This window comes from Scyliorhinus torazame, chromosome 17 (assembly GCF_047496885.1).
Source record: "Scyliorhinus torazame isolate Kashiwa2021f chromosome 17, sScyTor2.1, whole genome shotgun sequence".
Lineage (NCBI taxonomy): Eukaryota > Metazoa > Chordata > Chondrichthyes > Carcharhiniformes > Scyliorhinidae > Scyliorhinus > Scyliorhinus torazame.
Window position 1 is genome coordinate 189,935,489 of NC_092723.1, and position 23,482 is coordinate 189,958,970.

Consider the following 23,482-nt stretch of genomic DNA (forward strand, 5'->3'; position numbering starts at 1 on the left):
ACAGGTCATTGAAAGGGGCAACACAGGTGGAGAAGGTAGTCAAGAAGGCATACGGCATGCTTGCCTTCATTGGCCGGGGCATTGAGTATAAGAATTGGCAAGTCATGTTGCAGCTGTATAGAACCTTAGTTAGGCCACACTTGGAGTATAGTGTTCAATTCTGGTCGCCACACTACCAGAAGGATGTGGAGGCTTTAGAGAGGGTGCAGAAGAGATTTACCAGAATGTTGCCTGGTATGGAGGGCATAAGCTATGAGGAGCGATTGAATAAACTCGGTTTGTTCTCACTGGAACGAAGGAGGTTGAGGGGCGACCTGATAGAGGTATACAAAATTATGAGGGGCATAGACAGAGTGGATAGTCAGAGCCTTTTCCCCAGGGTAGAGGGGTCAATTACTAGGGGGCATAGGTTTAAGGTGAGAGGGGCAAAGTTTAGAGTAGATGTACGAGGCAAGTTTTTTACGCAGAGGGTAGTGGGTGCCTGGAACTCACTACCGGAGGAGGTAGTGGAAGCAGGGACGATAAGGACATTTAAGGGGCATCTTGACAAATATATGAATAGGATGGGAATAGAAGGATACGGACCCAGGAAGTGTAGAAGATTGTAGTTTAGTCGGGCAGTATGGTCGGCACGGGCTTGGAGGGCCGAAGGGCCTGTTCCTGTGCTGTACATTTCTTTGTTCTTTGTTCAAAGCTTCCAGGAAATACAAGATGTTAAAGAAATGCCCCTTTTTTGTCCTCTTACAGAATTTGAAGCGGTCAGTTCTCACTTCTTCGATGATTCAAGACCAGATACAGCATCTGTGTCTACTGAAATATCTCAGTATGATCCCAGCAAACATTCCCCAGTTTTCTATGGTCATATGGTAGCCAAGGTAATTCTGAAATATCTACTTTATTTTTCAGTGCAATCAAATAGTAAATTGCAATTTAGTTTATCTAGATATCAAAAGTGCTTGCAGAAATTATAAGACACAACCCAAAGTGTAAAATAAAATTGTAATAAACATTATGCAGCAGGAATTGAACTTTCATTGTCAAAATTAAATTTAACTGCAAACTTCTTGTAATTTTAATTACTGTAGGTTTTCTCCACTGTTGGTGGAATTGCACAAATTTGTTCAAAGCTATGATTAAAATTAATGAAACTGTTAAGACAAAATACGTGTTATTCTCTGGGGATTTTGCCTCCAAAGTACTTGTATGAGTTATATATTTGTATTGAATTTAGAATAAATGATTTGGACTTCCGGTGGCGTTTGAGAGCGGGTCCGCCGCATCGAGAGCAGCTCCCGCCGGTGGCCACTTTTTGCAGCGCTTTTGGGGGTTTCCCCGATTCTTCACTCTCCCCTCCGATTATTGTCGACCTTTGGGGCCGTCCCGGGCATCAAGCGGGGCCGGTTCGAAAACCGGCGAGGAACCCCACGCGGGTGTCGGGCGGCTGGTGCTGAGGCGTCAGGCCCAGCGCGTGCGGAGGTCGGAGCAGTGGAGGCGGAGCCAAATGGAGGTCGAGGCGGCAGGCCCGAAGCCAGGGCGCGATGTCGGTGAGATGCCCCACAGCGGGTGGCTCCCGCCTAGAATGTGGTAAGGAGACTGAAGTCCGGTCCCAGGGAAATTCTGGAGGAATACAAAAAAGAAGAGAAAGAAGTTTTAAAGAAACTTGGTCAAAGTTTTTTTTTCTTTTTTTGAAGGAAGAAATTTTTTGTTTTTCTATAAAAACAAAGATTGAGGAAGGAAAGAAGGGTGAAAAAAAAAAAAGGAAAAATAATAAGTGGTTAAAGGATGCGAAAAGCAGCGTCGAGGAAGGGAGGAAATGCAGGTTCGCCGTTTAATGAGAGGACCAGCAAAAGTGCTGACAAGATGGCGGATGCCGGACCGCATGGTGGGGCCGCACTACTTATGGTGGAGAAGATGACCGAGGTGATGGCGGTGGAGCTGGAAAAGCTGTTTGCGAGGCACATGGAGGCTTTGAGGAAGGAGATGGCGGTGGCATTGAAGTCATTGGTGGAGGCGGCAATCACCCCAGTGAGGGTAGCGGTGGCAAAGACATCGGCCGAGGTGAGAGAGCAGGGCGAGAAGATGAAGTAAGTGGAGGAGGCCGTGTCGCAGCACAGCGACCAGTTCACCTCGATGGGTGACGAGCTGCGGAGGGTGGTGGAGGTCAACAGAGTACTCCGAGCAAAGCTCGAGGACTTGAAGCTCAAGGCGGCACAATCTGAGAATTGTGGGCTTGCCCGAAGGGACAGATGGCCCAAGGCCAACAGAGTACTTCGCTAAGAAGTTGGCGGAGTTGATGGGGGAGGGTGAGAACCCCTCCCGGTAGAAGCTGGACCGAGCTCATCGGTCATTAAGGCCGAAGCCCAAAGTGAATGAGCCGCCAAGAGCAGTAATTATCTGCTTCCATAAGTACTGCATGAAGGAGAAGGTATTAAGCTGGTGCAGTGGGAAGGTGCTGGAGTTCGGATCTAGCAGGAGTTGGCAAAAAGACGAGCGGCGTTCGGGCGAGTGAAGGCAGCACGGTACAAAAAGGGGGTGCGATTTTGTATGGTATACCTGGCGTAGCTGAGGGTAACGTATAATGCCAAAGACTTTTTTTTCGAGGCGGCTGAGGCATTCGTGAGGGCAGAAGGCTTGGGACAGACGTGAGGAGCGGAGCTGGAAGAGAGACTGTGGACTGTGATTGGGGAGCTGGAAAATGTATAAATGTTATCACTTTCTTTTTACTGACGTGTATTGTAATTTACTTCTTCACATTGTTACAGAGTTCAAGTTATTGGTTGGGTTGTTTGGCATTCTGTGTTGCGACGGTTATATCTTATTTTAGTGAATTGTATTGGTTGGATTGTTGTTTTTGTTTTTTCTTTCTCTGGGACTGGGTGAGAGGGGACGGTATACCTTGGCGGGGGGAGCCACCCGCAACAGCTAACTAAAGTCGGCTAGTGAACGGAGGTGAGGTGAGAGGAGGGCTGCGGACGTTGGAGCTTGCTTAGCAGGTTTCGATGGGCCTACGAGGCGAGCAAGGGGAGGGGAAAGGATTGATGCTGGAGATGTTTTTTCGAGAGGAAATGTAGGGGGGGGGGGGGTTTGGGAGGGGGGAAGGGGTTCGATGTTAATAATGGATAGGGGTGGGTCAGGCTCATGGGGCAGGGCCCGGTGGTATGATGATGGTGGACAAGAAGGGTGGGGAGGGTGAGAGACCCCCAGATGGGATAGTCACGTGGAACGTGAGGGGGTTAGGATGTTCGGTCAAGAGGTTAAGGGTGCTTGCGCATCTTTAAAGTTTGAAAGTCGATGTAGCAATGCTGCAGGACTCTCACTTGAGGGTGAAGGACCAGGTGAGACTTAAAAAGGGCTGGGTTAGTCAGGTGTTTCACTCTGGATTTGACGGAAGAGCTCGAGGGGTAGCGGTAATGGTCAGCAAAAGAGTACGCTTCCAGATGGAGCAGGTGGTGGCAGATCAGGGGGGTAGATATGTGATTGTGACAGGGGCGCTGGGGGGGGAGGCTAGTGGCGCTGGTAAGCGTATACGGTCCCAATTTAAACGATGCGGGATTCGCAAAGGTGTTTGGGGCCACCCCCGACTTGGACACACACAAACTGATAGTGGGGTAGGACTGGAACTTGGTGCAGGAGCGAAGGTTGGACAGGTCACTGCCGCGCTCGCTGGTCCCATCAGGGGGGGGGGGGCGAAGGTGTTGGCTGGGCTAATGGTGGAAATGGGAGGTGTGGAGCCTTGGAGGTTTCTGCACCCGAGGGAACGGGAGTACTCGTTTTTCTCAGCAGTCCATAAGGTATACTCGCGGATCAACTTTTACGTGGTGGGGAAGGCTTTGCTGGCTGGGGTTAAGGGGTCGGAATACTCGGCAATTGCAGTGTCAGATCATGCTCCGCATTGGGTGGATATGGTACTGGAGAAGGGGGTAGCGCAGAGGTCGGGGTGGAAATTAGATGTGGGGCTTTCGGGGGACCAAGGGTTCTGTGTCAAAATTGAATAGGTAATTGAGGAATATGTAGGTATCAACTGTACGGGTGAGGTGCTCTAAAGGCGGGGGTGAGGTGATTTCGATGAAGGCCAGGGTGGACAAAGAGGAGAGGTTGGAGCGGCAGAGGGTAATAGATAAGATGTTGAAGGTAGATAGGAGTTATGCAGAAGATGGGGACCCAGCGAAGCTGGAAAAGAGGAAGGAACTGTAGGCGAGCTTTGACCAACTATCTACCAGGAAGGCGGTGCGCCAACTGAGATGAGCAAGGGGTGCAGTTTACGAACATGGAGATAAGGCGGGGCATATGTTAGCAGGTCCGCTCCGGAGGGAGGCAGCGGTGAGGGAAATTGTTCAGGTGAGGGATAGGGCAGGGAAGTTGGTGGTGGCTCCGGATCTGATTAACAAGGTTTTTGAGCAATTTTATGAGAGGTTGTACAGGTCAGAGCCACCTGGGGGAGACCGTGATATGCAGGAATTTCTAGATGGTTTGGAGTATCCGAGGTTAGGGGAGGGGGACAGGGCTACATTAGAAGGAGCAATGGTGGAGCAGGAGATAAAGGATGTAAATGGGAGGATGCAGTCGGGGAAGGTGGCAGGGCCGGATGGGTTTCCGGTGGAATATTATAAAAAATTCAAGGATAAGCTGGCACCCCTGATGGTGGGGATGTTTGAAGAGGCGATAGGGGGGGGATGTTGCCACAAACGTTGGGGCAGGCATCGATTTCACTGTTGCTAAAAAAAGTTAAGGATCCAACGGAGTGTGGGTCGTATAGGCCCATATCACCTCTGAATGTGGACACAAAAGTATTGGCGAAGGTACTGGCGGGTAGGCTGGAGGAGTGCCTCCCGAAGGTGATAGGTGAAGATCAGACGGGGTTCGTGAGAAGGAGGCAGCTCTTTTCAAACGTTAGAGGGGTATTGAATGTCGTTATGGCACCGGCAGAGGGGAAGGAAACAGAGGTGGTTGTGGCATTGGACGCTGAGAAGGCATTTGACCGGGTAGAATGGGGGTACTTGATGGCAGCTCTGGAGCGGTTTGGGATTGGACCAAGATTTGTGAATTGGGTAAAGCTACTATGTAAGGAGCTGAGGGCGAGTGTCCGCGCAAACAACATCAGCTCGAGTTACTTTTCTCTCCACCGTGGGACTAGGCAGGGATGTCCTATGCCCCCCCTGCTGTTTGCACTCGCGATTGAGCCGTTGGCCATCGCATTGAGAAGTTCGGGGGTATGGAAAGGAATAGTGCGGGGGGGGGCGGGAGATAGAGCATCGGGTGTCCTTATATGCTGATGACTTGCTGTTATACGTGTCAGAACCGAGTGTGTCGATAGGGGGAATATTGGAGCTGCTGCGAGTGTTTGGGTCTTTCTCGGGGTACAAACTAAATCTAGACAAGAGTGAGTATTTTGAGTTTCTCGGCCAAGGGTGGGGTTAGGGGTGGGGGGCTGCCATTCCGTAGGGCAGGGACGCACTTTAGGTACCTGGGGGTGCAGGTTGCCCGGGAGTGGGGGGGGCTCCGCAGGTACAACATTTCTAGTTTGGTGGGGAGAGTGAAAGCCGATCTGGCAAGGTGGGACAGTCTCCCTCTTGTCACTGGCGGGTCGGGTACAGGCGGTTAAAATGAACGTGTTGCTGCGATTTCGGTTTATTTTTCAATGCCTGCCGATTTTCCTGCCAAAGGCTTTTTTCAGAGAGATTGAGGGAAGGATTACTTCGTTCATATGGGGAGGGAAGGTGGCCAGAGTTAGAAAGGTGCTGCTACAGAGGGGAAGGCAGGCAGGGGGTTTGGGTCTCCCTAACCTGATGTCTTACTAATGGACGGCGAATGTGGAGAAGGTGCGGAGCTGGGTCAGAGGGGTTGATTCCCAGTGGGTCAGAATGGAGGAGAGTTTGTGCAGGGGGTCGGGATTGAAAGCACTAGCAACAGCGCCGCTCCCGATAGCCCCAGGGAGTCCGGTAATAATAGCTTCATTCAGAATTTGGAGGCAGTTTCGCCACCACTTCGGGTTGGGGGCAGGGTCAAGGGAAATGCCGATTTGGGGGAACCACAGATTTGAGCCAGGGAGGTGGGATGGAAATTTTCGGAAATGGGAAAAGGGGATTAAGACACTAAAAGATTTGTTTCTTGGGGTTGGTTTGCAGGATTGAAGGAGCTGGAAGCGAAGTATGGGCTGTTGCAAGGGGAAATGTTTAGATACATGCAGGTTTGAGATTTTTCCAGAAAGGAGATAGAGCTTCCCGGTGAAGCTAGCCTCCACATTGCTGGAGGAGGTGCTGACGACAGGGGGACTGGAGAAGGGGGTAGTGTCAGTGGTGTACGGAGCTATTTTGGAAGAGGAGAAGGCACCACTGGATGGGATCAAAGCAAAGTGCGAGGAAGAGTTGGGAGAGGATATGGAGGAGGGGTTCTGGTGTGAGGTGCTCCGGAGAGTAAATGCCTCCACCTCGTGGTGGTATACAGAGCACACCTCACAAGGGCGAGGATGAGCCGATTCTTTGAAGGCGTAGAAGATGTGTGTGAGCATTGCGGGGGTGGGGGGGCGCTAATTACGTTCATATGTTTTGGTCCTGTCCAAAGCTAGAGGAGAACTGGAAGGAGATTTTTAGGGTAATTTCTAAAGTGGTGCACGTGAAACTGGACCCAGGTCCCCGGGAGGCCATATTCGGGGTGTCGAACCAGCCAGGATTGGAAACGGGTGCAGAGGCAGATGTTGCCTCGTTGATTGCTCAAAGGCGGATCCTGATGGGTTGGAGAGTAACCTCTCCACCCTGTGCCCTGGCGTGGCGGGGGGACCTGTTGGAATTTTTGACTCTTGAGAAGGTGAGGTTTGAACTGAGGGGAAGGATGGAGGGAGTCTACAATTCATGGGCATTATTCATTATGCACTTTCAAGAACTGGATAACATTGAACATTAGTTTTGGCGTGTGGGTGGGAGGGTTGGGGGGAGTGTTAATGGCGACTATGGGTGATCCCTAATTCCTTTTTGTCATTCGTTTGTGTGAACATGTGGGCTAATGTTTGGGATTTTATGGGAGGATGGGATCGTTGTTATTGATATGGGGATTGACATATTTGTTACCGATTATTGTTTATTGTTAGTGGGTGTAAATTTGGGAGAAAATGTGAAAAAGGAGGAGACTAAAAAAAAATTTACAAAAAAAGAAATAATTTGATCTTCTGTGACATCGCACGTGGGAAAATGTTGATATTTGTACGTTTACCGTATTATACTACAGTTCCCAATACTTACAACATCCCTACTTAGCCAACCAGCACCTATAATGAGCCAATGGAGTTAATCAGAGGTATCAATTACAAAGGTGCGATTTAAACCAACCAAAGTGTGAACCACAGAATGGTGAGAACACTGAAGGAGGAAATTCAGCCCATTACCCGACAATATTTCTTTTTTTATCGTCAGCTGCTCACCCAGTTCCCTATTGAAGACCTTGGGGCACAGTTTAAGGATAAAGGGCCAATAGTCGAAGACTGAGATGAGGAAACATTTCTTTGCTCAAAGGGATGTTAATCTTTGGAATTCTCCACCCCAGAGGGTTATGGGTGTTCCATCGTTGAAGACATGTGGGGCTGGGATAGACAGATTTTCAGTGTCTCGGGGAATTCGGGGATATGGGAAGTGGGCGGGAAATCGGCGTTGAAACCCAAGCATGATTGTATTGATTGGTGGAGCAGGCTCGATGGGCCGAATCTCTTGTGCTCTACCCAGTGCAACCTTTCCAGACTGCATTCTGGATCCTAACCCCCTTCCCATGGAGAGAAAGTTCTCTCATCTCACCTTTGGGTCAATTGATGCTCAACTTAAATCTGTGTCCTTTGGTTCCCAACCACTCCACCAATGAGAACAGTTTCTCCCGATTACCCCTCATGACGTTGAACACCTCCATTAAATCTCCTCTCGGCCTCCTCGTTTCTAAAGATCAGTCCCAGTTTCTCCAATCTATCCTGGAACTGAAGTTCCCATTCCTGGAATTGTTCTTTTAAATCTTTTCTACATCCTCTCTAAAGTTTCACATCTTCCTAAAGTGTGGTGCCCAGAATTGAATGTAGTTCTCCAAATTAGGCCAAATCAATGTTTCATAATGGTTCATAATAATGATCGCTTATTGTCACAAGTAGGCTTCGATGAAGTTACTGTGAAAAGCCCCTAGTCGCCACATTCCGGCGCCTGTTCGGGGAGACCGGTGCGGGAATTGAACCTGTGCTGCTGGCATTGTTCTGCATTACAAGCCAGCTGTTGTGCCCACTGCGCTAAACCAACCGCTGGTTCAACATTATTTCCTTGCTTTTCCATGCCTCAATTTATGGCCGAGACTTTGCGCTCCTGTTCACATTGGGCGTGAATGGTGACAGGAGCATAAAATCTTGACAGAGGCCCAAATTGTGGTGGCAAGTCCATAAAAAGTGTTCCGTCGCCCCGTTAGTGACATAACAGGATTCCTGATGTTGGGAACCCAATTAGAATAAATGTAAATCTAATTATCAGGCCACTGTGCCTGATAACCCCCCCCCCCCACCCCCCCCCCCCACCGTTACACAATCCATTCACATCAACACACATGAATTACAACTGGTCTCCCACGGCATGCGCCTGGTGGGCAGATCCGCTGGAGGAGCTGTCGCCCTGAGCCTAAGCCTACTGGGAAATATGGCCATGTTAATGATGTACCATCAATGACGACAGACGAGAGTCGGAAGAGTAAACTGTGGCTTTAATCAGCTAAAAGACACCTGCTGGCAGCCGGTCCCAGAATGAGGGCAGGGCTGGAGGTCAGCTACCTTTATACTTGAGCCCGAGGGGCGGAGCCAGCAGGGACAAACCCAGACATGTAACAAACAGTAAGAACAGTAAGTACAATATAATACAGTGGTTCACCACAGTTAAAGGTGACACTATAGCCTGATGGATATTCATAAAGGAACCAGCAAAGTGAAGGCACCAGCAAAGCCTGATGGTTAAAAGCCTAACTCTGTATCAGCATCAGCAGCATAAACAGAAGGGTCTGCAGTGAAAAACAGGATGTGTAGTCAGGAAGTGAGAACAGGGGCTGATTGGAGGATGGCTGTTGCCATGCCTTGGACAGGCAGAGATAAACGCAGGCACCTGTGTATAGTGTTCCTGAGAGAATTACACCCCCTGAGTGAGTCACGACTCTGAACATTCGTGACCAGAAAGGACAGTGATTGATTGGTGCTGTGTTATGAGGACATGAATTGACGCATGAGACCAGTGCCAGCCAGATTTGTGTAAGAAGGAGAGGCAAAGAGATTTTCATCAGCAAAATCTCGAAGAAGGAAGAAGCCACAATCTTCCAACTTGAAGATGTAGTCTGATCCCCATTTGTGCCTGGCCAACTGCAATTGGGTAGTGACGTTCTCCACACGTCCACCAGTAGAAGCTAGGTAATTGTTAACGGTTTCAACTGTGCTTGTGAACTTGTCGTGGGAACAAAGGAAGATGGAATCATTTATGTGCTTTTGAAACAGTGTATGATACAAGCTCTCTGTAGTAGTGATAAGCATTGGAATCTTATATTGCGTTCAATAAAGAAGTGATTTGATTCAAAGTTAAATTTGACTGGAGTAAGATTCTTGGTCAACAGAGCTTAGTAAGAAGTCTCCTTCATCAGGAGCAGTGCTCCGAAAACTTGTGATTTCAAATAAACCTGTTGGACTTTAACCTGGTGTTGTGAGACTTCTTACTGTGCCCACCCCAGTCCAACGCCGACACCTCCACATCAACAGAGTTGAGGTGAGTGCATCGCTCGAAGGGAGAGGAGTGGGGGCTGGCAGAGGAAATAGCCTGGCACTGCCCCTGGCATGGTGCCCTGGCACAGCCCATGAATGGGCAGTGTCAGGAAGCCATGCCAGGACACAGTGCTGGGCTGTGGGGTTTAGTGGGGAAGATGGTGTGGGTGGTGTTCGTCTATTTATACTTTTTTGTATTAGGGTGGCCTTTAAAAACGGGCTCCGATCTTTAAAAAACATAGTTGCTGGCAGGGCCCCGGCAACGTGAAGTCATGGGATCCGACCCTCCCAATTTATTTTACAAATTGCAAACAATACAGCAGAGAAAGGTGCCGTTGGAGCTGGCGGCACCTTCCCGTCCACTGCAATATTGCAGAAAACCACTTTCTCAACCTGCTCTGCTGCCCTCTGTGATTTGGACTATAAATCCTCTTGTCTGTTCCCTCATTCTTCCCATAAATGTCCCAAGGTGTTGCACGGAAGCGATAGAACAATATATTTTTTAAAATATATTTATTGAGATTTTACATTTTAAAGAATTATTTTAAAAAATAAATTTAAGGGTACCCAATAATTTTTTCCAATTAAGGGGCAATTTAGCGTGGCCAATCCACCTACCCAGCTCATCTATGGGTTGTGGGGGGTCAGACCCACAGAGACACGGGGAGAATGTGCAAACTCCACACGGACAGTGACCGAGGGCCAGGATCGAACCTGGGACCTCGGCGCCGTGAGTCAGCAGTGCTAACCACTGCGCCACTGTGCTGCCCCATTTTAAAGAATTATGCAACAAAGTTACAAAATCAAACATCCCCATGAGTAGGAAGAAGAAAAAAAATCCTTCATATACATGAATACAGAATGGAACAGGAGAATGGCATCAAAGTTGGCTCAATATAATCATTAAACAGGGTTAGGTACTTATATCGCCCACCAGAGACCAGATAGACAGGATAAAGTCATAACATGACGAGACAAAACAGGCCCCACCCCTTCCTCACGGCCCACAGGCCCACAATCCCCACGGAAAATCATGATGAGTCTCTTGCACCAGAGTCAGGTGCACAAGCATTAATCCCTCTCAACTCCAGCACCAACCCATCGCAGCCTCTCTTCTAATACCCATGTGGAAACCAAGAATAGAGTCATTCTCAAAAAAACTAAGAAAATGCACAAAACCACAGTCTTAAGGGGAGTTAGGGCCACACATTCCAACTGAACCCCAAACCAGGCCCGAGACAGAACCAAAATCATTCCAGGCAAATGTAAAGAGAAGACCGGCAATAACACATTCGGAGTACAATCAATCCGACAAGGTCTCATAGAGAGACAACCTCCTCAAGAGGGAAGAGAAGAAAAAAGACAACATGGGAATTGGAGCCAAATGGCCTCCCGCATTTTGTACCCATTCATGAAGACAGAGAGACCGATTTGGGAGAACGAAAAATAAAAAAAGACTGAACGTCAGGGGAGAGTAAGAAGGAACCAGGTTCTCCCAAGGACAAGGAAATCTGCCCTGGCCATCGCAGGATAAAGACCTGCGGTAGGATTCTCCATGCCTGAGACAGGATTCGTGGACTCCCACAACAGCAAACCTGCCGCTGCACCTGGAGCGATTTAGCTACCGTTAAGGGGCTCGCACCAGGACTTCCGGTTGCGGTGATGCCTTGCTAGCCGCACGTTTCGGCAGCTCCAGCTCCGACGGACCTTCGGGCTCTTTTAAGAGCCCCAACGGGAATTTTTTGGGCGACGCAACCCGGTGTGGGGTGAGTGAGAAGGGAGTCCCCCCCCCCCAACGAAGGAGGAAAAACCGGCGGCGGCGGCTGCAGTGCGAGGAATCGTCGACCAAAGAGACAGAAAGGGAGTAGCACAAGATGGCGGCGGAGAAAGCGCAGGCGACATGGGGGCCCGAGCAGGATGAATTTCTGAGACGGTGCGTGGAGCTGCTGAAGAGGGAGGTGCTGACCCCGATGCTACAGGCAATTGAGGGGCTCAAGGAGACACAAAAGACTCAGGAGACAGAGCTCCGCGTGGTGGGGCAGAAGGTGACGAATAATGAGGACGAGATCCTGGGCCTGGCGGTTAAGACACAGACGCACGAGGCACTTCATAAAAAGTGCACTGAAAGGATCGAGGCCCTAGAAAATGGAGCGCGAAGGAAGAACCTTCGGATACTGGGTCTCCCTGAGGGTGTGGAAGGAGTGGACTGTGGAGCTTGTGCAAGTACGATGCTGAGCTCACTGATGGGTGCTGAGGCCCCTACGGGCCCCTTAGAGGTGGAGTGGGCACACCGGATCCCGGTGAGAAGACCAAAAGCGGGAGAACCACCCAGGGCGATAATCGTGCGATTTTACCGCCTTAAGGACAGAGAAGAGGGCCTGAGATGGGCTAAAAAGGTGCGGAGTAGCAGATGGGAGAATGCAGTGGTACGGGTGTACCAGGATTGGAGTGCGAAGGTGGCGAGAAGGAGGGCGAGCTTTAACCAAGGAGGTGTTGCATAAAAAGGTGAAGTTCGGGATGCTGCAGCCGGCAAGACTATGGGTCACGTATCAGGAGAGACACCATCATTTTGAGACGGCGGAGGAAGCATGGACCTTTATCAAAGAGGAGAAATTGGATCGGAACTGAGGGACTGATGCTGCAGGAAATGTTATTGTTAATGTTATGGTTGAAGTTAATTGAGAAGTAAATTGGGAAGGGGGGAGACATGGGGAAATGTGGGCGCCGGTGAGGGGGGGAAAGACGGGACATAGGTGGAGAATGAGGAAGGGGATGGGGAGGGGAAAGGGAGCTGCGCCACAAGAGACGGGTCAGGTAAAGGGATGTTCCCGCGCCAGAAAGAATATGGCGGGAAGACAGGCGCAAGGCGGATGGGAGTTCCCCACACTGGGGGGGTCGAGGAGTGAGCAGGAGTAGCCGGGGTCAGTTGAAGTCAGCTGACTTACGGAAGTAATATGGGGGAGCAATCACGCTAGAGAGAGATCTAGCGGGGGGGGACAACTGGGTTGCTGCTGCGGAAATCCAAAAGGAAATGGCTAAAGAGTGGGTGGGCGGGGATGGTGTGCGACGCTGGGGCAGCGAGCGGGAGTGCGGAGGCGGGATATGGGACTGGCCTAGAGAAGGTAATGGCTAGTCGACACGGGAGGGGGGCAGGTAGCCCCCTAGTGAGGCTGATCACGTGGAACGTGAGAGGCCTGAACGGACCGATTTAAAAAGGGCCCGAGTGCTCGCGCATTTGAAAGGACTAAGGGCAGACGTGGTTATGCTCCAAGAGACGCACCTAAAGGTGGCGGACCAAGTTAGGTTAAGGAAAGGATGGGTGGGACAGGTGTTCCACTCAGGACTAGACGCAAAGAACAGCGGGATGGCCATTTTGGTGGGGAAACGGGTAGCATTTGAAGCAAAGAACATCGTAGCAGATAGCGGAGGTAGATATGTAATGGTGAGTGGCAGGCTGGAGGGAATAGAGGTCGTGTTGGTTAATGTGTATGCCCCAAATTGGGACGATGCGGGATTTATGAGACGGATGCTGGGGCGTATGCGGATGTGGAATTGCGGATAGCGATGAGGACTGTCTGAGGATACAGCAGGATTTAGATTGTCTGGAGACTTGGGCGGAGAGATGGCAGATGGAGTTTAATCCGGACAAATGTGAGGTAATGCATTTTGGAAGGTCTAATGCAGGTAGGGAATATACAGTGAATGGTAGAACCCTCAAGAGTATTGAAAGTCAAAGAGATCTAGGAGTACAGGTCCACAGGTCACTGAAAGGGGCAACACAGGTGGAGAAGGTAGTCAAGAAGGAATACGGCATGCTTGCCTTCATTGGCCGGGGCATTGAGTATAAGAATTGGCAAGTCATGTTGCAGCTGTATAGAACCTTAGTTAGGCCACACTTGGAGTATAGTGTTCAATTCTGGTCGCCACACTACCAGAAGGATGTGGAGGCTTTAGAGAGGGTGCAGAAGAGATTTACCAGAATGTTGCCTGGTATGGAGGGCATAAGCTATGAGGAGCGGTTGAATAAACTCGGTTTGTTCTCACTGGAACGAAGGAGGTTGAGGGGCGACCTGATAGAGGTATACAAAATTATGAGGGGCATAGACAGAGTGGATAGTCAGAGGCTTTTCCCCAGGGTAGAGGGGTCAATTACTAGGGGGCATAGGTTTAAGGTGAGAGGGGCAAGGTTTAGAGTAGATGTACGAGGCAAGTTTTTTACGCAGAGGGTAGTGGGTACCTGGAACTCGCTACCAGAGGAGGTAGTGGAAGCAGGGACGATAGGGACATTTAAGGGGCATCTTGACAAATATATGAATAGGATGGGAATAGAAGGATACGGACCCAGGAAGTGTAGAAGATTGTAGTTTAGTCGGGCAGTATGGTCGGCACGGTCTTGGAGGGCCGAAGGGCCTGTTCCTGTGCTGTACATTTCTTTGTTCTTTGTATACCGGACCTGGAGGTAGGAAACTTGATTTTAGGAGGGGACTTTAATACTGTGCTGGACCCGGGGCTAGATAGATCCAGCGCAAGGACATGAAGAAGGCCGGCAGCGGCCAAGGTGCTTAAGGGGTTTATGGACCAAATGGGGGGAGTGGATCCATGGCAATTTCTTAGACCTAGGGCGAGGGAGTTCTCCTTCTTCTCCCATGTCCATAAAGTGTACTCCCAGATAGATTTTTTTGTTTTGGGAAGGTCGTTGATCTCTAGGGTGGAAGAAGCTGAGTATTCAGCCATAGCGGTTTCGGACCATGCCCCACACTGTGTGGACCTGGAATTAGGAGAGGAAAGGGAGCAGAGAGCACTCTGGCGATTAGATGTGGGATTGATGGCGGATGAGGGAGTGTGTGCAAGAGTGCGGGGGTGTATTGAGAGATACCTGGAGGTCAATGACGACGGCGAGGTCCCTGTGGGAGTGGTATGGGAAGCACTAAAAGCGGTGGTCAGAGGAGAGCTGATCTCCATTGGGGCCCACAAAAGGAAAACAGAGGCCAAGGAAAGGGAAAGATTACTGGGGGAGATTTTAAGGGTGGATAGGGAATTCGCAGAGACCCCGGAGGAGGGACTGTACAGGGAGAGGAGACAACTCCAGACGGAGTTTGACCTTCTGACCACCAGAAAGGGGGAGGTGCTGTGGAGGAAGGCACAGGGGAGGAGGTATGAATATGGGGAAAAGGCTAGTCGCCTGTTGGCTCATCAATTGCGAAAGAGGGCAGCAGCGAGGGAGATAGGAGGAATTAGAGACGAAAAGGGAGACACGGTGCGAAGAGCAGGAAAGATAAATGAGGTGTTCAAGACCTTTTATGAGTGACTGTATAGGTCTCAACCCCCAGAGGGAGAGGAGGGGATGCGGCAGTTCCTGGATCAATTGAGGTTCCCGAAAGTGGAGGAGCAGGAGGTGGTAGGCCTGGGGGCACCGATTGGGGTGGACGAGGTTATCAAGGGACTGGGAAGCATGCAAGCAGGGAAGGCTCCGGGACCAGACGGGTTCCCGGTGGAATTTTACAGAAAATATGTGGACTTGTTGGCCCCGTTGATGGTGAGGACGTTCAATGAGGCCAGGGAAGGAGGGACTTTACCCCCGACAATGTCGGAGGCGACGATATCGCTAATTTTGAAGAGGGATAAAGATCCGTTGCAGTGCGGGTCCTATAGACCTATTTCATTATTGAACGTGGATGCCAAATTGCTGGCAAAGGTACTGGCATCAAGGATAGAGGACTGTGTTCCGGGGATGGTGCACGAAGACCAGACAGGGTTCGTAAAAGGGAGACAACTGAATGTTAATGTGCGACGACTATTAGGGGTGATAATGATGCCCCCATTGGAGGGGGAGGCAGAGATAGTGGCGGCAATGGATGCAGAGAAGGCATTTGATAGGGTGCAGTGGGAGTATTTATGGGAAGTGTTAAGGAGGTTTGCGTTCGGGAACGGGTTTATTAGCTGGGTCAAACTTCTTTATGGGGCTCCACGGCAAGTGTAGTTACGGGTCGACAAAGATCGGAGTATTTCCGACTATATAGGGGAACAAGACAGGGATGCCCGCTGTCTCCATTGTTGTTCGCGTTGGCAATTGAACCTCTGGCCATGGCGTTGAGAGACTCCAGGAAATGGAGAGGGGTGACTAGAGGGGGAGAAGAACACCGAGTCTCGCTATACGCAGATGACCTATTGCTATACGTGTCGGACCCAGCGGGGGGGATGATAGAGGTTATGCGAATGTTGAGGGAGTTCGGGGATTTCTCGAGGTATAGGCTAAATATGGGGAAGAGTGAATTATTTGTGATACATCCAGGGGACCAAAGTAGAGAGATAGAAGGCCTGCCTCTCAGGAAAGTGGAAGGAAACTTCCGATACCTGGGGATTCAGATCGCTAGGAGCTGGGGAACCTTGCACAGACTTAATCTGACACGGCTGGTAGAACAAATGGAGGAGGACTTCAAGAGGCGGGACATGCAGCCTCTGTCGTTGGCGGGCAGGGTGCAGACAATTAAGATGATGGTCCTCCCGAGGTTCTTATTTGTATTTCAATGTCTCCCTATACTAATCACTAAGACCTTTTTCAATAAAATAGACAGGAGCATCACGAGCTTCGTGTGGGCAGGGAAAGTTCCGAGAGTAAGGAGGGGGTTCCTGCAGCGTAGCAGGGACAGAGGAGGATTGGCACTACCGAACTTGGGCGATTACTATTGGGCCGCCAATGTGGCAATGATACGTAAATGGATGATGGAGGGTGAGGGAGCGGCGTGGAAAAGACTGGAGAGAAAGTCCTGTAAAGGGACGAGTTTGGAGGTGCTGGTGACGGCGCCGCTACCGTTCTCGCCCAAAACGTTTACCATGAACCCGGTGGTGGCGGCAACATTGAATATCTGGGGACAGTGGAGGCGGCAGAGAGGGGTGCGGGGTGCCCTGGTGGGGTCCCCAATTAGGAACAACCATAGGTTCGCCCCAGGAAGAATGGATGGAGGATTTCAGAGCTGGTACCAGTTGGGAATTAGGAGGGTGGGAGATTTATTTATAGATGGGACTTTTGCGAGCTTGGGAGCATTGGAAGAAAAGTATAAGTTGCCCCGGGGAAACTTTCTGAGATATATGCAGGTGAGGGCGTTTACTAGACAACAGGTGAGGGAATTTCCGCTGCTCCCGACACAGGGGACTCAGGACAGAGTGCTTTCAGGGGTGTGGGTCGGAGAGGGCAAGGTGTCAGAGATATACCGAGAGATGAGGGAAGAGGAGGAGGAGTTGGTGGGCGAGCTAAAAGGAAAGTGGGAAGAAGAACTAGGGGAGGGGATTGAGGAGGGTATGTGGGCTGATGCCCTAAGCAGGGTAAACTCCTCTTCCTCATGCGCCAGGCTTAGCCTGATTCAATTTAAGGTGCTACATAGAGCACACATAACGGGAGCAAGATCGAGCAGGTTCTATGGAGTGGAGGACAAATGTGGGAGGTGCGGCGGGAGCCCGGCAAACCACGCACATATGTTTTGGGCGTGCCCGGCACTGGAAGGGTATTGGAAGGGAGTGACGGGAGTGATTTCGAAGGTGGTGAAGGTCCGGGTCAAACCAGGCTGGGGGCTAGCTCTATTTGGAGTTGCGGATGAGCCGGGAGTGCAGGAGGCGAAAGAGGCCGACGTTGTGGCCTTTGCATCCCTAGTAGCCCGGCGTAGGATCCTACCCATGGAAGGAGGCGAAACCCCCGGACTGGAGGCCTGGGTAAACGATATGGCGGGGTTCATTAAACTGGAGCAGATAAAGTTTGCCCTGAGAGGATCGGCTCAAGGGTTCACCAGGCGGTGGCAGCCATTTCTCGACTACCTAGCGGAACGTTAGAGGGAAGACGGATGACCAGCAGCAGCAACCCAGGCGGGGGGAGGGGGGAGGGGTTTAGTTTAGTTTAGGTCAAAAGATTATGGGGCTTAGTTATTTGTGTATTGTAAAAAATTTCTTTACTGTTACGTTTGCTTTGTAAGAGGGAAAAATTGTTGTTTGGAAAAAAATTTAAATAAAATATATATTTTTTAAAAAGGGTCTCGCACCAGCACCACGTGGAAGACAATCGATTCCAATGAGTAACGGTGCAGGATTCACCGGGTCCCTGATTGACCATCAGGAGGATGATAAGCTGCAGCCGCGCACACACATTTCACTCCCTACACGCCCTTATCCCAGCTAATTAGATTGCACTGGTTGCGCTGCAGCGCGCTCATCCCGCTGATGGGTCGGCTGGGGCCAGAGAGCACCTAGGGGGGTGCCCTGAGGGGACACCGATACGACCCGTGGCCCTAAGTTCACAGCGGGCAGTCAGCGGCGTGCACAGCCGCATGGCTGCCTTGCCGGCCACGGCAATGGTGTTCCGTGCCCGTCCACCCCAACACCACAGCCCACCTCCTGGCAACCCTCCCGCTACTCACCCCGGCCCTGGCAGAAGCTCCCCCGGTCAGCGGCACAACTGTCAGCAACCTATGGCGATGTATCCCCTCAGTAGCCGCCACACCGGTTTCACGATTTTTAAACGCGCAAGTGAACCATGCCATCAGGAACTCGGCCCATCGGAGAGGCGGAGAATCGCAGAGGCCCCGGAGAATACTCACAGCGCCAGGGTTCCAGGTTCGATTCCCGGCTTGGGTCACTGTCTGTGTGGAGTCTGAACGTTCTCCCCGTGTCTCCGTGGATTTCCTCCGGGTGCTCCAGTTTCCTCCCACAAGTCCCAAAAGACGCGCTGTTAGGTGAATTGGACATTCTGAATTCCCCCTCCGTGTACCCGAACAGGCGCCGGAATGTGGCGACTCGGTGATTTTCACAGGAACTTCATTACAGTGTTAATGTAAGCCTACTTGTAACAATAAAGATTATTATTAATGATATGCCAACGATGTTTGCTGTAAGTACGGAGTGGAACACTGACGCCGCTGTGCAGACGACGGAGAATTGCGATTTGTCGTGAAACCACGGTTTTGGCATTAAAACCAGTTCTCCGCCCAATCACGTTTCCCGATTCAGGCGTGAATCCCACCCAAGTATTCTTAAATTCAGGAGGTGGGGGGATCGTCGATCTAAGTCAGAACTGAACTAACTCTACAATCCAACCGCCCACCCCTCTCCCTCGCTCCAGCCACACACAGCCTCCCTCAAAACGAGTGAAACTGATGCAAATCACATTCCTCATAATTGACTCAATATGATTCCGATCGATCAGGATAATCAACGGTACTGGTATCACGCTCACATTTCACATCTCCCTGCAGAGACATCAACAAATCATTAACAACATGATCAACAGGGAGTAATGTCCAGGGTTACAGAATTACCGCAGGGTAACTTGCAGGATAAAGTCACCTTTCATGTTGCACGAGAAAATGAAGGAAAAGGCAGGATTAATGAGCACTCTTCAGAACTTCTCAAGGATTCCAACGATCGAAGCACAGAACGCCATCCTTTCACCATGCTGTCTCTCTAACACCCAGGAGATCCACAGCCTCGCCCCATCTGGAGGGGGGGGAATGACTCATTGGGTTGGTCACTTCCCACCCCTCACAATAAGCATCAAGAGCAGGATAATAAAGGACCAGCGATCAGCGGGCAGACCCACCCCCGACCTCGAAGACCGAATATGTTGTGCTCCACCAAAGCAGGTGCACCCAGCCTCCAAATCAGGATGGCAGCCAATCTGTGTACTCAACGTCAATCGGGAACTCGCCTCCCCCTCCCTCTCACCAGGGACCGGGCTCAGGGACACACCCCGCATAGCCTCCCGCTCCCGAACCATCAGGATAAACGACACGTTGTCCAGCAAGTGTTTGACAGCACGAAGGTGGGAACTCACCAGGGAAAATGCTCTTTTGAGTGCAAGAACCTTATCGTGCACCTACACTGCTATCATAAAAAATACCCCGCAATTCTTCAAAGGGACTTTAGTGACCTGCATCGCAGAGCTGAGATCATCAGTCAAGATGACAACTTCAATGGTGGCCATCATCCGATGCACACGCACCGCCAAGGCAAGAGCCCGCTCAAACAGCAACTCCGACACTGCACACGGGGCCCCACCCAGCACACGCTGATCGCCGTGAACAAATAAGGATTTTCACATTTTATCTTGGCTCTTCCTCACAAAGACCACTCGGGAACATCCAGGAACATGGCACATGCCATGTAACCCAGAAAAAGACTAATATGAAGTGTGTACCAGGGTGGAATGACAGATTAAAGGACGAGCCAGAGCTCAAAGAAACATCTCTTCCCCCCCCCCCCCCCCCCCCCCCAACAGAACAATATTTGATCCTGAGATAAATGTGGTTACATTAGGGCAGATGAAAAGCTTTGCCAAAAAGATAGGTTTTGAGGAGCATCTGAAAGAAGAAAATAAAGATATAATGAGGGCACTTCAGAATCTCGCTTTAGCCTTCTCTGTTCTGAGGAGAACAATCAAAGCTTTTCTCGTCTCATTGACATAATTGAAGTTCGCCATCCCTGGTATTTTTCTGGTAGATCCTCTGAATCCTCTTGAAGACATTGACATTCTTCCTAAATCCTGGTGCCTAGAAATGGACATGACACGTCCACTGAGCCCTAACTGAAGATTTTCAAAAGGTTTAGTATACATTCCTTTTTTATTATACTTTATGTCTCTATTTATAAAGCTAAAGACCTGTTCCTCTATTAAACAATTTCTCTCTCTCTCTCTCCCCCTCTCTCATGCACTTGCTTTATCCCTTGCAGATGCATTCTCTCTCAGCCCCCATTGTGTGTGCATGCTGCTCTCATTTCTTCTTCCCCTCCTTTCTGCTTCATGAAGTAAAAATGAGGGGCAAGCTGTTAACAAACTGCATTGTTTCCAATCTCCAGGTTTCAGTGGATACGTCAGTGTTAGAAAACTTCAACTCTGCATACTCGCATCCAGCACTTTTAGGTTATGCAGTGGTTCAGAAGCCTCCTCCTCCTGCTAGTCCGCCGCCTCCTCCACCTACCCCACCACCTGATCAAAAAACATGTAAGTTAAAAGTTGTACAATACTTATCTGTGCATGTGTATTGTTTCCAACTTTGATAGCTCTTTAATCAAAGGGAAAATTTAATTTAAGGAACTTAGTTCAAGTTATTTATAGCATAATTTAATTGATTGAGCCTTTTGTGCAGTTATTACAAAGCTGTTATTGTTCTGAGATTGTACTGATTTCCTTTTTGACCTAATCTTCAAAAAATCGCCTTGCATATCGTGCATGATAAATATTTTGAAGGTACAATCATTACACTTAATGGAAAGATGGATGAGCAATATAAAGAATATTTACATAGAAACATACATAGAAAATAGAAGCAGGAGGAGGCCATTCGACCCTTCAAGCCTGCTCCACCATTCATTATAATATCGACTGATCATCAAGTTCAATACCCTGATCCTGTCTTATCCCCATATCCCTTGATCCCTTTAGCCCCAAGAGCTATAAACTCTTTCCTGAAATTTTGTTTATACTTTCATAAGTATCCAAATCGGTAACAAATTTTATTTGGATTTATTTCTCCCTCAACTGTTTTGAATTGCTTTTTGAAGATTTTGGTTAGAGTACTTTAGCTAACAATGGATTTCCTGTTTCACCTAGATTATTTTACCCTCTAGAATATGTGATACTATTTTTTGAAATTTTGATTACTGCATCTGTCTCTTCTGTTTATTTAAAAATCTTGCACATGGCATGTGGTTCTTGTTCACTGTGTTACTTTCTGTAACAATAATGTTATTGTCAACATTCACAATGAAACTCCCTTGGCAAGAATTATTATAAATGGGAAAATACCATCTAAACATGCCAACATTTTGAGAAGGTAAATCATTCCAAACATTTCCAACCCTGTGTGCCGTCAAGGCCCAGGAATCTTGGCCATGTGCCTGGAGGTGACCCCCTGACAACAGACCAGAGGCCCAGTGCTCCAGGCAGATCTTGGGGCCCTCCCTGCTTGAGCATTTCCCTTCCACAATAGAGGTCATGTTGCTTATTCCATTTCTATTAAAATTTAAAATTTTTCCAAAATGCAGACTGGGTGCATGTGTTCTCTGTGTCTCTTCCTGTATTGCAGGCTGCTGCTCTTTCTGTATTTGAGGGTGTCCGATTGGACCTCCAGCTCGAAGAGCCCAGCTACATCCCTCATTTGGACAACAAGCTCCTTCCCATTCAACCACACCTAACCATGAATTGGCCCATTCGAGGAATGTCACTGCCAGGGTTCCCGTAGAGTGCGCAGTCGTGACAGTCCATTTCACCCTGACATTGGGGTCCCAATCAAAACTCTGCCCCATATGTAAAGATTTCACCATTATTGTTTGCTGGTGAACTATTTAAGTCACTCAATACTTTTTGAAAACATTTTACATAGAACAATACAGCGCAGTACAGGCCCTTCGGCCCACGATGTTGCACCGAAACAAAAGCCATCTAACCTACACTATGCCATTATCATCCATATGTTTATCCAATAAACTTTTAAATGCCCTCAATGTTGGCGAGTTCACTACTGTAGCAGGTAGGGCATTCCACGGCCTCACTACTCTTTGTGTAAAGAACCTACCTCTGACCTCTGTCCTATATCTATTACCCCTCAGTTTAAAGCTATGTCCCCTCGTGCCAGCCATTTCCATCCGCAGGAGAAGGCTCTCACTGTCCACCCTATCCAACCCCCTGATCATTTTGTATGCCTCTATTAAGTCTCCTCTTAACCTTCTTCTCTCCAACGAAAACAACCTCAAGTCCATCAGCCTTTCCTCATAAGATTTTCCCTCCATACCAGGCAACATCCTGGTAAATCTCCTCTGCACCCGCTCCAAAGCCTCCACGTCCTTCCTATAATGCGGTGACCAGAACTGTACGCAATACTCCAAATACGGCCGTACCAGAGTTCTGTACAGCTGCAACATGACCTCCCGACTCCGGAACTCAATCCCTCTACCAATAAAGGCCAACACTCCATAGGCCTTCTTCACAACCCTATCAACCTGGGTGGCAACTTTCAGGGATCTATGTACATGGACACCTAGATCCCTCTGCTCATCCACACTTTCAAGAACTTTACCATTAGCCAAATATTCCGCATTCCTGTTATTCCTTCCAAAGTGAATCACCTCACACCTCTCTACATTAAACTCCATTTGCCACCTCTCAGCCCAGCTCTGCAGCTTATCTATATCCCTCTGTAACCTGCTAAATCCTTCCACACTATCGACAACACCACCGACTTTAGTATCGTCTGCAAATTTACTCACCCACCCTTCTGCGCCTTCCTCTAGGTCATTGATAAAAATGACAAACAGCAACGGCCCCAGAACAGATCCTTGTGGTACTCCACTTGAGACTGTACTCCATTCTGAACATTTCCCATCAACCACCACTCTCTGTCTTCTTTCAGCTAGCCAATTTCTGATCCACATCTCTAAATCATCCTCAATCCCCAGCCTCCGTATTTTCTGCAATAGCCTACCGTGGGGAACCTTATCAAACGCTTTGCTGAAATCCATATACACCACATCAACTGCTCTACCCTCATCTACCTGTTCAGTCACCTTCTCAAAGAACTCAATAAGGTTTGTGAGGCATGACCTACCCTTCACAAAGCCATGCTGACTATCCCTGATCATACTATTCCTATCTAGATGATTATAAATCTTGTCTCTTATAATCCCCTCCAAGACTTTACCCACTACAGACGTGAGGCTCACCGGTCTATAGTTGCCGGGGTTGTCTCTGCT

The 23,482-nt window shown here is 49.4% G+C and overlaps 1 protein-coding gene across 2 annotated transcripts in view; it reads left to right on the forward strand.

Moving 5' to 3' along the window:
- The window catches only part of iqck (IQ motif containing K), a 122,545-nt gene that overhangs the window by 19,147 nt on the left and 79,916 nt on the right, over positions 1 to 23,482 (forward strand). For both annotated transcript variants that reach the window (XM_072481888.1, XM_072481889.1), the window contains exons 2-3: positions 748 to 875; positions 20,591 to 20,735. In XM_072481888.1, coding sequence (XP_072337989.1) covers positions 748 to 875; positions 20,591 to 20,735 — 273 coding nt within the window. The remainder of the gene's footprint in view (positions 1 to 747; positions 876 to 20,590; positions 20,736 to 23,482) is intronic.